At 36.6% G+C, this 12356-nt stretch overlaps 2 protein-coding genes across 3 annotated transcripts; both read right to left on the reverse strand.

Moving 5' to 3' along the window:
* LOC104729828 (probable E3 ubiquitin ligase SUD1) lies at window positions 55-3842 on the reverse strand. Its single transcript, XM_010448842.2, has 9 exons — window positions 3577-3842; window positions 2937-3446; window positions 2173-2847; window positions 1869-2080; window positions 1420-1788; window positions 1139-1299; window positions 882-1045; window positions 655-801; window positions 55-578 (listed from the first exon to the last, which is right to left on the reverse strand). The coding sequence occupies exons 1-9, from the start codon at window positions 3757-3759 to the stop codon at window positions 90-92; spliced, it is 2910 nt and encodes a 969-aa protein (XP_010447144.1). The 5' UTR covers window positions 3760-3842; the 3' UTR covers window positions 55-89.
* LOC104729829 (probable E3 ubiquitin ligase SUD1) lies at window positions 7580-12211 on the reverse strand. 2 transcript variants are annotated; one of them, XM_010448844.2, is made up of 9 exons: window positions 11659-12211; window positions 10767-11450; window positions 9899-10660; window positions 9593-9804; window positions 9143-9508; window positions 8843-9003; window positions 8599-8762; window positions 8356-8502; window positions 7580-8275 (listed from the first exon to the last, which is right to left on the reverse strand). In XM_010448844.2, exons 1-9 carry the CDS (start codon window positions 12016-12018, stop codon window positions 7784-7786), a joined length of 3348 nt encoding a protein of 1115 aa, XP_010447146.1. In that variant the 5' UTR covers window positions 12019-12211; the 3' UTR covers window positions 7580-7783. The 2 variants fall into 2 exon arrangements, with proteins under 2 accessions (XP_010447146.1, XP_010447147.1); XM_010448845.2 differs by having other exon boundaries at window positions 7784-8275; window positions 8843-9000.

Here is a 12356-nt window from a genome sequence, read left to right on the forward strand (position 1 = left end):
AGTTGAATTTTGATTATTTTACAATATCTTTGTAATTTTTATTTTCGATTGTATTATGGTTTCATTTTTGACAAAATACTAATTTCTTTCTAAACTTCTTGTTGGGTTGCACGTCGAAGCCTTAGTCTATTATCAACATCTCCCTCACGTCCTATCAAGACACCATCTCCTGCATCCTCACTGCTTTGGTTTTCGTTAGCCGCCAAAGCAGCTTCCCCAAAGTTATCGAGTCTCCGACCAATGAGATAACGGTCATCACGGATAGAGTTGTGAAGGTTTCTGAACCAAACATTGCATCTTTTTGCACAGAAGCAAAAGAGCATCACCGAGAGACAACCTATCCATGCGAATCTGTAAACAGCCGAGTTCACAACTACCGGATATCCAAGCATTGGGAACACTCCTCTTGCCAGCACATAAGGCACGCATAAAGCTGTTAGGAGTTTCATCATGATCGGGAACTCAATCTCTTTAAGTACCCATAACCCTTGAAGCCTTAAGAAGCCATCTTCTCTTACCCTCTCAAACTTTTCCCTCCAGCTATCATCCACTATTGGACGCATATGATCTAACAGAACCTGTCCATTATCGATGTTTTAAGTGACAAGATCTTTTATGCAGGCAAAAATTGCTAACAGAAGAGAGAAAACTAACCAGTCTTGTCCAGATCTTCCAAAACATGAGTCCAAGTGCCCAGTCTTGATACAGAAGGAATACAGGGGTTTCATCAACTGGGACTCTTATTGGGACAATCACCAACAGCTCAATCAGACGTCCAATTAGTACTGGAATGATAAAAACCTGTTTAACCACATTGTCCAGGATTAAAGTATAGTTTGGAGTATCTTAAAAATTGGAAAATAACAGCTCAAACCACTTACCCATATGGCTAACAACACCGAGCTCTTGAATATAATTCCACACCATATACATATATGTTTAAGCAAGACTGAAGTACTCTTCGACTTGACATGCTCAATAGTGTGACTGGCCCCATATATGGTAGTCAGAAAGGCATATGTCCCAATGAAGAAAGCATACAGGTCTACAGATTTAGGAATTTCTGTTAGTAATGTTTATAACGTGTAACGGTTTAAAAGAATGTGTAGCACAAGACCAAAATTAATAGAGACATTACCATTGCATTTGATGCCATGAGTTATCGGTAGAAGTGGGATGGCACTGAACAGAGCACGTCCAAGTGAAACTGGTACAACTATCAGTGCTAAAGTGAAGAGAAGAAGAGTCACCCATGCAACAAGTAGAAGAAGGATTATCCGGGCCACAAAGTTGTACCTGCTAAAACATTACGTTCATTACAGGAGAAGACCTAGTCAACACTATATACCAAACAAACTCATTTTAGTAATTACAAGCATCAAAACAAGCTATTAGCTTATTTCTTAAGCAAGAACTTACGCTAAATCAGATTGTTTTTCATCATCTTCATATTCCTCACCCGTGTTGCCACTCCCAGCGCGGAGGATACTTCTGTTAGGGTCATCAGCCGCTGGAAGAGCAGCCATGGGCCTGTCTGATCCACCTACCTGCAATACTTGTGCTCTGTTCTGCCTTCTTGGTTCATCATTTCCATTTTCCTGACCAATGTTGTCCTCTGGTTTCGGCAAGAGGAAGTCTGTCAAACCAAGCACCCAACCAACGCCGGTGACCCAGCAGCGTAAAAGGGATGTAACGTTGGTAGAGAGACTGAAATGCTCGATAAGAAATTGTATGCACATTTGAAACAGAAGCATGTCGACTGGAATCTCAGTGAATGGGTCGGATATACTGCATACATGTAGAAGTTAGAAAAAAGAGCTACTTCAACACAAAATCTCCAAAACAAGAGAATAGCCAATATTTCTTACGATATGTCGAATGGGAAGATTGATGGAGCTATCAGGGTTGTAAATTTGAGTGGTAAACATACCAGCATGAAAATCAAACTTCCATAAACTGAATTTACTAAGAAAACCTTACGAGCTTGCTTATGTACTGGAGTATCAATCAAATCTTGGAAAAATTCGACATTAGGATCCTCAAGATCATCAAGGAAATGCAAAAGTCCAGGGCGAAGAACCTGCATTTGACATAAAAGTGAAGAAAAAAAAATATTAGGTACAAAGAAGAAACATGTTTCTATAATGAAATTATAAGCAAGGAAAACATTACCTCTCCAAGAAGGCTTTCGAAGAAGTTTATATACAAGGTGCATATGAGACCGAGAACCCAATGAACAAGTGAGCTTGCCAGTGGAGATATTGATAAAAACTGTACTCTGTGGGATATTGTTTTATCAAACATCCTAACAGTGCAAACATCTAGTGACCAACCACACATAAGAGGGAAGACCCCAAACTCGAAGACTAAGAAAAAAGCAACTTTGTTCATAGTCATCAGATGTCTCATTGCTGCCAAGGACTGTCTAATGAGAGATGGTACAGTGATATCATAAAATCTCCCAACGGTCAGTTCACCCTTGGCATATCGAATCAGTGCAACGACCCCAAGGTAAAGGAACATCAGAAATACTATAAACATATACCCAACAGTCAGAGTTGTAACATCAAATACTAGCTTTGAGCCTCCAGCAGCAAGAGAACCTTTCAAGATATCAGCAGCAAGAGATAGTATATTCTTAGCTCCATGCAATTCACTTCCATTGACTCTCATCAAGTCTGTGAGCTGACCAAGCAACCGATTTCCGTGGCCCTCATTAGTCAAATCTGAAACAACAGGGGCTCTACCAGCAGTAAAAAGCCAGGACACAAGGTACAATGTAACTCGTCCTAATGTGAAAGGCACAAAGATCACAAAACCAAGGAAGATCAAGTTGTCTGCGAGAACCTGCAAAATTATGCACATCATGAGGGGCCAATAGTAAAGAACAAGGTAAAAAGATCACCAAGAGAGAGAGAGGAGAAACATCAACTCACAGTAAAAGGATTCAGAACCAAACGAAACACCATGTTATGTAAAAACACAACTAAATGCAACACTGGACCCTGCACTCTAACCAGCCAATCTAATGGAACGTCATCATCATCATCATCTCTGTCCTCTTCATCCTCTATCAATTCTAGCAAACGCGTAAACAAATCCTTTAAGTTATTCCTAAGTATATTCTCTCTAAAGTCAAAGAAGAAAACTACTGCCCATAGCAAGAACCCAAGCACACAATCTATGAGAATCACTTTGGTAGAGATGTGACTTAATAACAAACTCTTAGCTTCACCAAAACTCCTCACAAAAGCCAATCTCCATATCCAAAACGTAATGGAAGGAGTAACGATAAGCCATATCGAAAGCACAAAGCTCCACCGCAGAAACAAGTGTATAACGCGGCAAGTCTTCATCCCCATGGCAATTACAAACTCATGTAAAGGGAGCATCGTTGGAGTGTTCTCAGCATACACTGGGGAGAATGAAAACGGATACTTGCAAATCTACAGAGATAAAACTGAACTCTATAAGCTTTTCAAATCACTCTATTGACACCATCACAAGATCAAACCTATCACCAAGTCGGATTCCAAAAAACCAAAAAAAAAAATTACTAAGGGAGAAATGGAGGACCTCGCAGTGAAGAGCTTTGCGATGATTAAGCCACTGAAGGAGACAATCCTGGTGAACAAATTTGATGCTCCCGCGGCAGATGCACGGATACCGAAGCGGATGGTCCGCGTCGCCTGGGTTTCTGCAAATCCTGCAAATGTCCTCCTCATCTTCAACTGACGCCGTCGCAAATGTGGGATCCATGGTGGGAGAGTTCCGATTACGCCGACCTTTTTGTTTTGTTGAGTTTGGTTGGCCAGGGGGGAGGGCTCAGAATCGTATTGAGGTGGAGAATGGTCACACTATAAAGATCCCGCCCAATTCACAACGCCGAGATAAGAGGGAGGATCTAGACCGGGATTGTAAACCGGTAATTGACCTTACCCTTTTTTTTGTTTATTTTATTGAACGGTTTATGGCGTCTTTAGCCTTTTTTGGGAAAGAGATTTTTATTGCATTAATAACAAGTCAAGAATTTTTATGGACTATCAAATATCATTACCAAAAATACTTACCAAAAAAAAAAAAATCATTACCAAAAATAATAATTATCAAAATATAGTATCATTGGTTATATCATTTAATAATCATATATATAAAAGTAAGGTTTTGGTCTCTTTTTATTAGTTAATTTTTATTTAATACTTTCTAAATTTTTTTATTTTTTTCTAATTATTTAATTGCTTTAAACAATATTTAAGACTCATTTAACACAATACATTTAACTCACCCATTAAAATAAAATTATAACTGAAAATAAAATAAATTTTACATTATTTATATTCTACCACTCAATTTTATTCAAACACAATAAATTATAATTGTAACTCTCATCAATTCTTATCATATAAATAAGCATTCTCTCGTTCTTTCGTTCTCTTCCACTTCTCTCATTCTCTTCCATAATACTTCAAATCATTTTTCATTTTTTTTGTTTTCGATTTCTTATTTTTATTGTATGGATTACAGAAATAATCAAATGAAATATCATTGTAAAATTTTAATGCTAAATTTTAGTTTTAGATACTACATGATATATATTTTACATTGTTCTTATTTTTAAAGATTCATCTCTACTATCTATTTTGGATTATCATCTTATAAGTAAATCATTCTCTCCTTTTCTCCCACCAATATCAAATGTTGTTATATCTCATATGTGTAGTAAGAGTTTGATTGTATATTTTAATTTAGAAAGTATTATATATATTTAACATTGTTTTCAATTTTTAAAATTAAATTAATCTTTGGGATTTTATTATTGCATTTCATATGATTTTATAAGGTTTCACTCTTTCCTTACTGGTCCATTTAGCATTTAATTTCTAAAAATTTATATTTATTTTTAATTAAATAAATATGTAATAATGTACATTAATATATACTTTAAATCCACACTTTACTACTCCCTCCGTTCTAGTTTAACTGTCGTTTAAGGTTTTTGCACACAAATTAAGGAAACTATTAAATTTTATGTTTTGCCCTTCATTAATATATTTTATAATTTTTTCATTGGTTGAAACTTTAAAACAGCAGGGATAAGATTGAAATATTCATCAAACATCTGCATTGAAAATCTAAAACGACAACTAATATGAAACAAAAATTAAATTCTAGAACGACAGTTAAACTAGAACGGAGGGAGTACTAAATTATAACTGAAATTACATTATGAATTGACTTTTTCCATTCATTTTCACTCAAACACACAATAAATTATAATTGTAAATCCTCTAATTAAATTATTTTAAAAATGTAACTTCCATCCTTGAAATCCTATAAATAACAATTCTCACATCATCATCCACCATATCACAAATTCTAAATATTTTCTTTGTTTTGTTTATGTTTTTGTATGAATTCAAAATTCATAGTAAGAGTGTGATTATATATTTTGCTGGATTTATCTTATATTTTGTTGTATTTCTTCCTTCTTTCTTTCTCTCCTTATTATTTTCAAGTTCCAGTTACATAAGTATAATAAAATTTTGGTGGCTGTAAAAAACAATTATCGATGCAGATTCAACAACACTAATTTCAATCAAAGCCTAATGAGGGAATCAAACTAAAAAAACCATTTTCATACATGTATATATATATTATTTTGAAAGGCATGCATTGTTATAACAAAATTAACTATTATAATAGAATTATTAACTCAAAATTTTTAACTCTCTCTTACCACCAATTTTTTCTTGAGAATTTGTATACTAATTATTACATTTAGTTCTTGTGATCCAAAATATAATTATGTAATGATCATTATAATGTTTCTTTAATTCAAAATTTTGTAATTTAATTATTTCTATATAAAAAACAATTTGATATTCCATTTCCAAAATTTGACTACAAAGAGGAAATCATTAGAATTTAACCTAGCAATATAGCTTAAATTCAGGTGAATATAAAAGAAATTAAAAATTAAATTAACATTTGGGATTTTTAATTGCATTTCATATGATTTTATAGGAAATATATTTAATTGATACTTCAAAAATAATTTTTCAATTTAATTATTAAATGTTTTAGGTAGATTTTGAATATCATAGTAAATTTTTATTTTTATCATTAACAATATTTTTTACATAACTGGTATATTTTATAATTTGAATAAATAAAGTGTATTATTGACATTTAAGAAATTTGTTTGTTATACATGTAATTTTAAGGAGAATTTCAAAAATATATCTTTTCCAATACCACTTTCAGAAATACCATTTTAAAAAACTATATTTTCTTCTCAGAAAGTTCTCATAATTTATAACTTTTACATAAACTAAAATAATTAACATAACTAATACAACAACCCGCGCATATGCGCGGGATATTACCTAGTAATATACTAATTAAAAGCACCCCTTATTCAATATTAAGGATTTGGACATGGATTTTGATCATTGGATATATGAATTGATTTAGAAGTGTGTTTCACTTAAAAATACAAAGGATGAGATTTGGGATACTAATTATAATTCAATGTTTTCTTAATTTGTGTAAAATATGTCAAAATGAAATATTACCTTAATTTGTGTAAGATGGGAGCAAGATATAAACTCATTTCAAGTGAAATCACAAAAATGTATCATTTGTGTAAAATACGTATAATAGGTATACATATAATATGTATACGTATAAGACTTCAGAGCGGTTTGGATATGTATCCCGCTTCTACTAAGTAAGCAAGCAAGCTTTTCTCTGCCTTGTTGTTGATTGCTTAATCTTGCTCTTAATATTCTCTTAGTCTTGTTTGTCTTGTTCTACTTTGAATCTAGGTTGATACTTAGAATTGTCTCTCATATATGCTCTAATTGCTCTAATTTTTATGATTTTACTTGAAATGAGTTTATATCTTGCTCTTAATCTTCTCTTAGTCTTGTTTGTATTGTTCTACTTGGAATCTAGGTTGATACTTGGAATCTTCTCTCAGTTCTGCTCTAATTGCTCTAAATTTTGTGATTTTACTTGAAATGAGTTTATATCTTGCTCCCATCTTAATGTAATTTGTGGTTTTGAATCTGTGGTTTTACACAAAATGAATTATATATACGTATAATTCAATGTTTTCTTAATTTATGTAATATATGTCAAAATGAAATTTTTTGTGAAACATAACGAGTACTAACTAAAATCACCTCTTATTGGCTATTAAGGATTTGGACACAATTTTGATCTCACATTTGGATATATGAGTTGATTTGGAAGTGTATTTCACTAAAAATCTCGTCCAACCAGAGTTATTTGAATAGATTTGGATAATAATGATAATTTGATAATTTGGCTCTTTAACTGTACATTTCATCATCCTCTGTCTTGTCTTTATAGTTATAGTTATTTTATTTGTTATGTGACAATACATTTGTGTAAAATCTTTGAACCAATGAACCCTCTAAATTGATTTTTCTGTGGCCAAAAAATCTTCAAAGCCACCTTAAGGCTTAATAAATGCCCTGACATAAAAAAAATTAAAATGAATTTGCAATAGTCAATCTTTTTCTAAAAGCATTACAATAGAAGACACAAGGCATATGGACTAACGAAGCATTATTTCTAAAGATTTTTTAGTTTTTAATACACACAAAAAAAAGTAAAGAAAAAAAATAGAAGAGGATCAACGGATACAATAATTACACACATCGACTAATAAATTTTCAAAGCCATTACTTAACGGCTCAAAGTACACAAATGTTAAAGGACTCGGTGAACAGTTTGACAAAATACTATTTTCTTTCTAAGCTTCTTGTTGGATTGCACGTCTGAGTCTTAGTCCGTTGTCAACGTCTCCCTCGCGTCCTATCAAGACACCATCTCCTACATCCTCACTACTTTGCCTTTGGTTTTGGTTAGCCAAAGCAGCTTCCCCAAAGTTATGGAGTCTCCGACCAATGAGATAGCGGTCATCACGGATAGAGTTGTGAAGGTTTCTGAACCACACATGGCATCTTTTTGCACAGAAGCAGAAGAGGCTCACCGACAGACAACCTATCCACGCAAATCTGTAGACCGCTGAGTTCACTACTAGTGGATATCCGAGCATTGGGAACACTCCTCTCGCCAGTACATAAGGCACACATAGAGCTGTTAGGAGTTTCATCACGATGGGGAACACAATCTCTCTAAGTACCCATAACCCTTGAAGCCTCGAGAATCCATCTTGTCTAACCCTCTCAAACTTTTCCCTCCAGCTATCATCAACTATTGGAAGCATATGATCCAGCATCACCTGTCCATTTGACATAGTTGATTAGTGACAAAATCTCTTTTTTATGTGGCAAAAGTTGCTGATTTAGAGAGATTACTTACCAATCTTGTCCAGATCTTCAAAAAGATGAGCCCGAGAGCCCAGTCTTGATACAGGAGGAAGACAGGGCTTTCATCTACTGGGACTCTCATTGGGACAATCACCAAAAGCTCAAACAGAAGTCCAATCAGTACCGGAATGATAAAAACCTGTTAAATCACCATGTTAAAGGCACAAAATCCATAGTAAAAACAGAGTTTTTCAGTGTCGAAAAAATCAAGAAAATAACAGCACAAACCACTTACCCATATGGCTAACAGCACCGAGCTCTTGAAGACAATTCCACACCATTTCCATATTTGATTAAGCAAGACTGAAGTCCTCTTTGACTTGACATGCTCGATAGCATATCTTGCACCAGATATGGTAGTCCAAAAGGCATATGTGCCAATGACGAATGCATAGAGGTCTACAGATTTAAAAGATTCTGTTAATAATGTGTAAACGTGCGAAAGAATAACTCAGAAGATCAAAATTAACAAACATTACCATTGCATTTGATGCCATGAGTTATCGGAAGAATTGGGATGGCACTAAATAATGCTCGCCCAAGCGAAACTGGTACAACTATCAATGCCGAATTGAAGAGGAGAAGAGTCACCCATGCAACAAGTAGAAGAAGAATTATCCGGACCACAAAGTTGTACCTGCTACAAAAATACATTCATATAAGCGGAAGACCTAATATAATTCTATAACCAAGTGCACACTACTGTTAATTACTTCAAGCATGCACAAATGCTAAAACATCACAAAAGCTTTTAGTTTATATCTTAAGTAAGGACTTACTCTGAATCAGATTGTTCTTCATCATCTTCATACTCCTCACCCATGTTGGCATTAGCGCGCAGGAGACTTCTGTTAGGGTCATCAGCTGCTGGAAGCGCAGCCATAGCCCTCTCAGGTCCACCGACCTGCAATACTTGTGCTCTGTTCTGCCTCCCTGGTTCACCGTTTCCATTTTCCTGACCAATGTTGTCCTCTGGTCTTGGCAAGAGGAAGTCTGTCAAACCAAGCGCCCAACCGACACCGGTGAACCAGCAGCGTAGAAGGGACTTAATTGTGGTCCGGAGTCTGAAATGCTCGATAATAAATGGTATGCATATTTGAAAGAGAAGCATGTCGGCCGGAATTTCAGTGAATGGGTCAGATACACTGCATAAATGCAAAATTTAAGAAAGATCAATTCAATCTCCAACAGAAAATATCCAAAACAACAGGTTAACCTATATTTCTTACGATATGTCGAGAGGAAAGATGGAAGGAGCCATCCGGATTGCAAGTTTGACTGGTAAAAATACCAACATGACAATCAAACTCCCATACACAGCAACAGATAACAATACCCTCCGAGCATGCTTGTGAACTGGATCATCAATCAAATCTCGGAACGGATTGTAATTAGGATCTGCTGGATCACGAAGGAAATACAGAACTCCAGGGCGAAGAACCTGCATTTGGCACAACAGTGTTAAAAGTATTAGACAGTAGCAGAGAAGAAAAACTGTTTCTAATATGAGATTATGCGTAAGGAAAACATAGTACCCCTCGAAGAAGGCTGACAAAGATGCTTATTTGCAACATGTACATGATTCCGACAACCCAATGTACAAGTGAGCTTGCCAGTGGAGAAATTGATAAAAACTGTACCCTGTGGGACATTGTTTTACCAAACATCCTCACTGTGCAAACATCTAGCCACCACCCACACATTAGAGGGAAGACCCCAAGCTCGATGACCAAAAGGAAGGCAACTTTAATCATAGTCATCAGATGCCTCATTGCTGCCAAGAACTGCCTCAGGAGGGATGGTACAGCTTCTACTATAGATGCAATCCCATAAAATCTCCCAACGGTCAGTGGCTCACCCTTCGCATATCGAATCAGTGCAATGATCCCCAGGTAGAGGAACACCAGAAATACTATAAACATGTACCCAACAGCCAGAGTTGTAATATCAGATAGCTTTGAGGCCCCAGCAGCAGAACCTTTCAAGAGATCAGCACCAACTGATAGTGTATTGTTTGCTCCATTCAATTCACTTCCATTGACTTTCACCATATCTGTGAGTTGACCAAGCAATCCATTCTCTTGACCCTCGTTAGTCAAATTTGAGACAGCAGTCAGCGCACTCTTCAGAGTAATATTTTCCAATGATAGTCCAGTATCTGTCAAATGCATCGATGCGGTCATGACAGGGCCTCTAGCAGCAGCAAAAAGCCATGACACGTGATACAGTATAACCCGTCCTAACGTGAAGGGCACAAATATCACAACACCAAGGAATATCATATTGCTTGCTAGAACCTGCAACATTATGAACATCATAAAGATTCAAGGAAGGGACAACAGTAAAGAAGAAGGGATAATAGACTCTAAAATATGAATCACAAAGGTAGAAACATCAACTTACAGTAAAGGCATTCTCAACCAAATGAAACACTGGACCCTGCATTCCAACAAGCTCATCAAATGGAACGTCTTCTGCACCATCAGCATCGTCCAAACCATCAAACATCTGTTCAACCTGAGCCTCAAGACGAGCTGCTTGTATATCCAACCTTGCCAAAACATTTTCAGGATTCCGTCTAGCATTCTGACCAACCGCAGCACCCTGATCACCAGCATCTTCGACATTCCTCTCTCCGGCAAGATTCCTATTAGCTTGTCCAGCAGGTCGTCTTGCAGCGCGAGCACCATTTCTGTCCCCGTCATCTTCTCTCTCATCTTGTCCCCCAAGCTCTCGTAAATGCCTAAAGTAATCCCTTAATGAAGTCGCTCCAAGGAAGATGAAGACAATACTCGCCGACAGTAAGAACCCATGCAAACAATCGGTGAGAATTACTGTGGTGGAGATGTGGCTTAAAAACAACCTCTGAGCTTCACCAAAACTTCGCACAAAAGCCAACCTCCATATCCAGAATGTAATGAAAGGTATAGTGAGAAGCCAGACAGAAAGCACAAAACTCAACCTCAGAAAGAACTGCAAAACATGGCAAGCTTTCATTGCAATTCCAACTACAAACTCCTGGAAAGGGAGCCTTGATGGAGCATTGTCAGCATACACTGGGGAGAATGAGAAAGGATGCTTGCAAACCTGCAAAGATGAAGTTACCAAAAAAACTCAAACAATAAGTAAGATGATCACACAGAGATCGTATGTAATTGCCCATTCGTTCACCCAAAGGTCCCAAAACTAAAAGAATCAATTCAATATTCCTAATACATGATCTAGATCTTAAGAAGAAGAATCCGAAATCTGCAAAATCACCAAGAACTAAAGAGGGGGAAAAAGGAAACAAAACCTCGCATTGACGAGCGTTGCTATGATTAAGCCACTGAAGAAGACAATCCTGGTGAACAAATTTGATGCTTCCGCTACAAGCACAAGGATACCGAAGCGGATTATCTGAATCCCCAGGATTTCTACAGATCCTGCACACGTCCTCCTCATCTTCGTCATCATCAACATACCTCGACGCAGCCGACGTCGGAACTGAGGGATCCATGGTCGAGAAAGGATTGGGGGATGGCTGATTCGGCGACGAAGCAGACATGGACGAAGAGGAAGAAGAAGAAGATGAAGAGGAAGGCTCTGAGACAACCTCAGAAGCGGCCGCAGCAGCGCCAGAGATGGATAACGAATCGGCCGAGGAAATCTCCATGGAGAAATCCGGGCTATGCGCAGACGGTGGTAACGGTGACGGTGACGGCGACGGCGGTTGATTAGAGAAACGGACTCGACTCGGTTGAGAGTCTGATAACGTCGAGCTAAGAGGAAAGGGGTCCGGGGTCGTCTATCGCGATTTTTTTTTTCTTAATTTATTATCCTCGAGAATCCAAATAGAAAAGAAAGACCAAAAAAAAGAAAACCACGAAGCCACCGAGTAAATTTGATTATATAGACCGGTCGAGTAAACCGGTAATTGACGATATTGACCTTTCTTATTGTACATTTATTGACGGTTTTTGTCGGTTACGCGTTTTTATATTATGGGTTTAA

This window comes from Camelina sativa, chromosome 12 (genome assembly GCF_000633955.1).
Source record: "Camelina sativa cultivar DH55 chromosome 12, Cs, whole genome shotgun sequence".
NCBI lineage: Eukaryota > Viridiplantae > Streptophyta > Magnoliopsida > Brassicales > Brassicaceae > Camelina > Camelina sativa.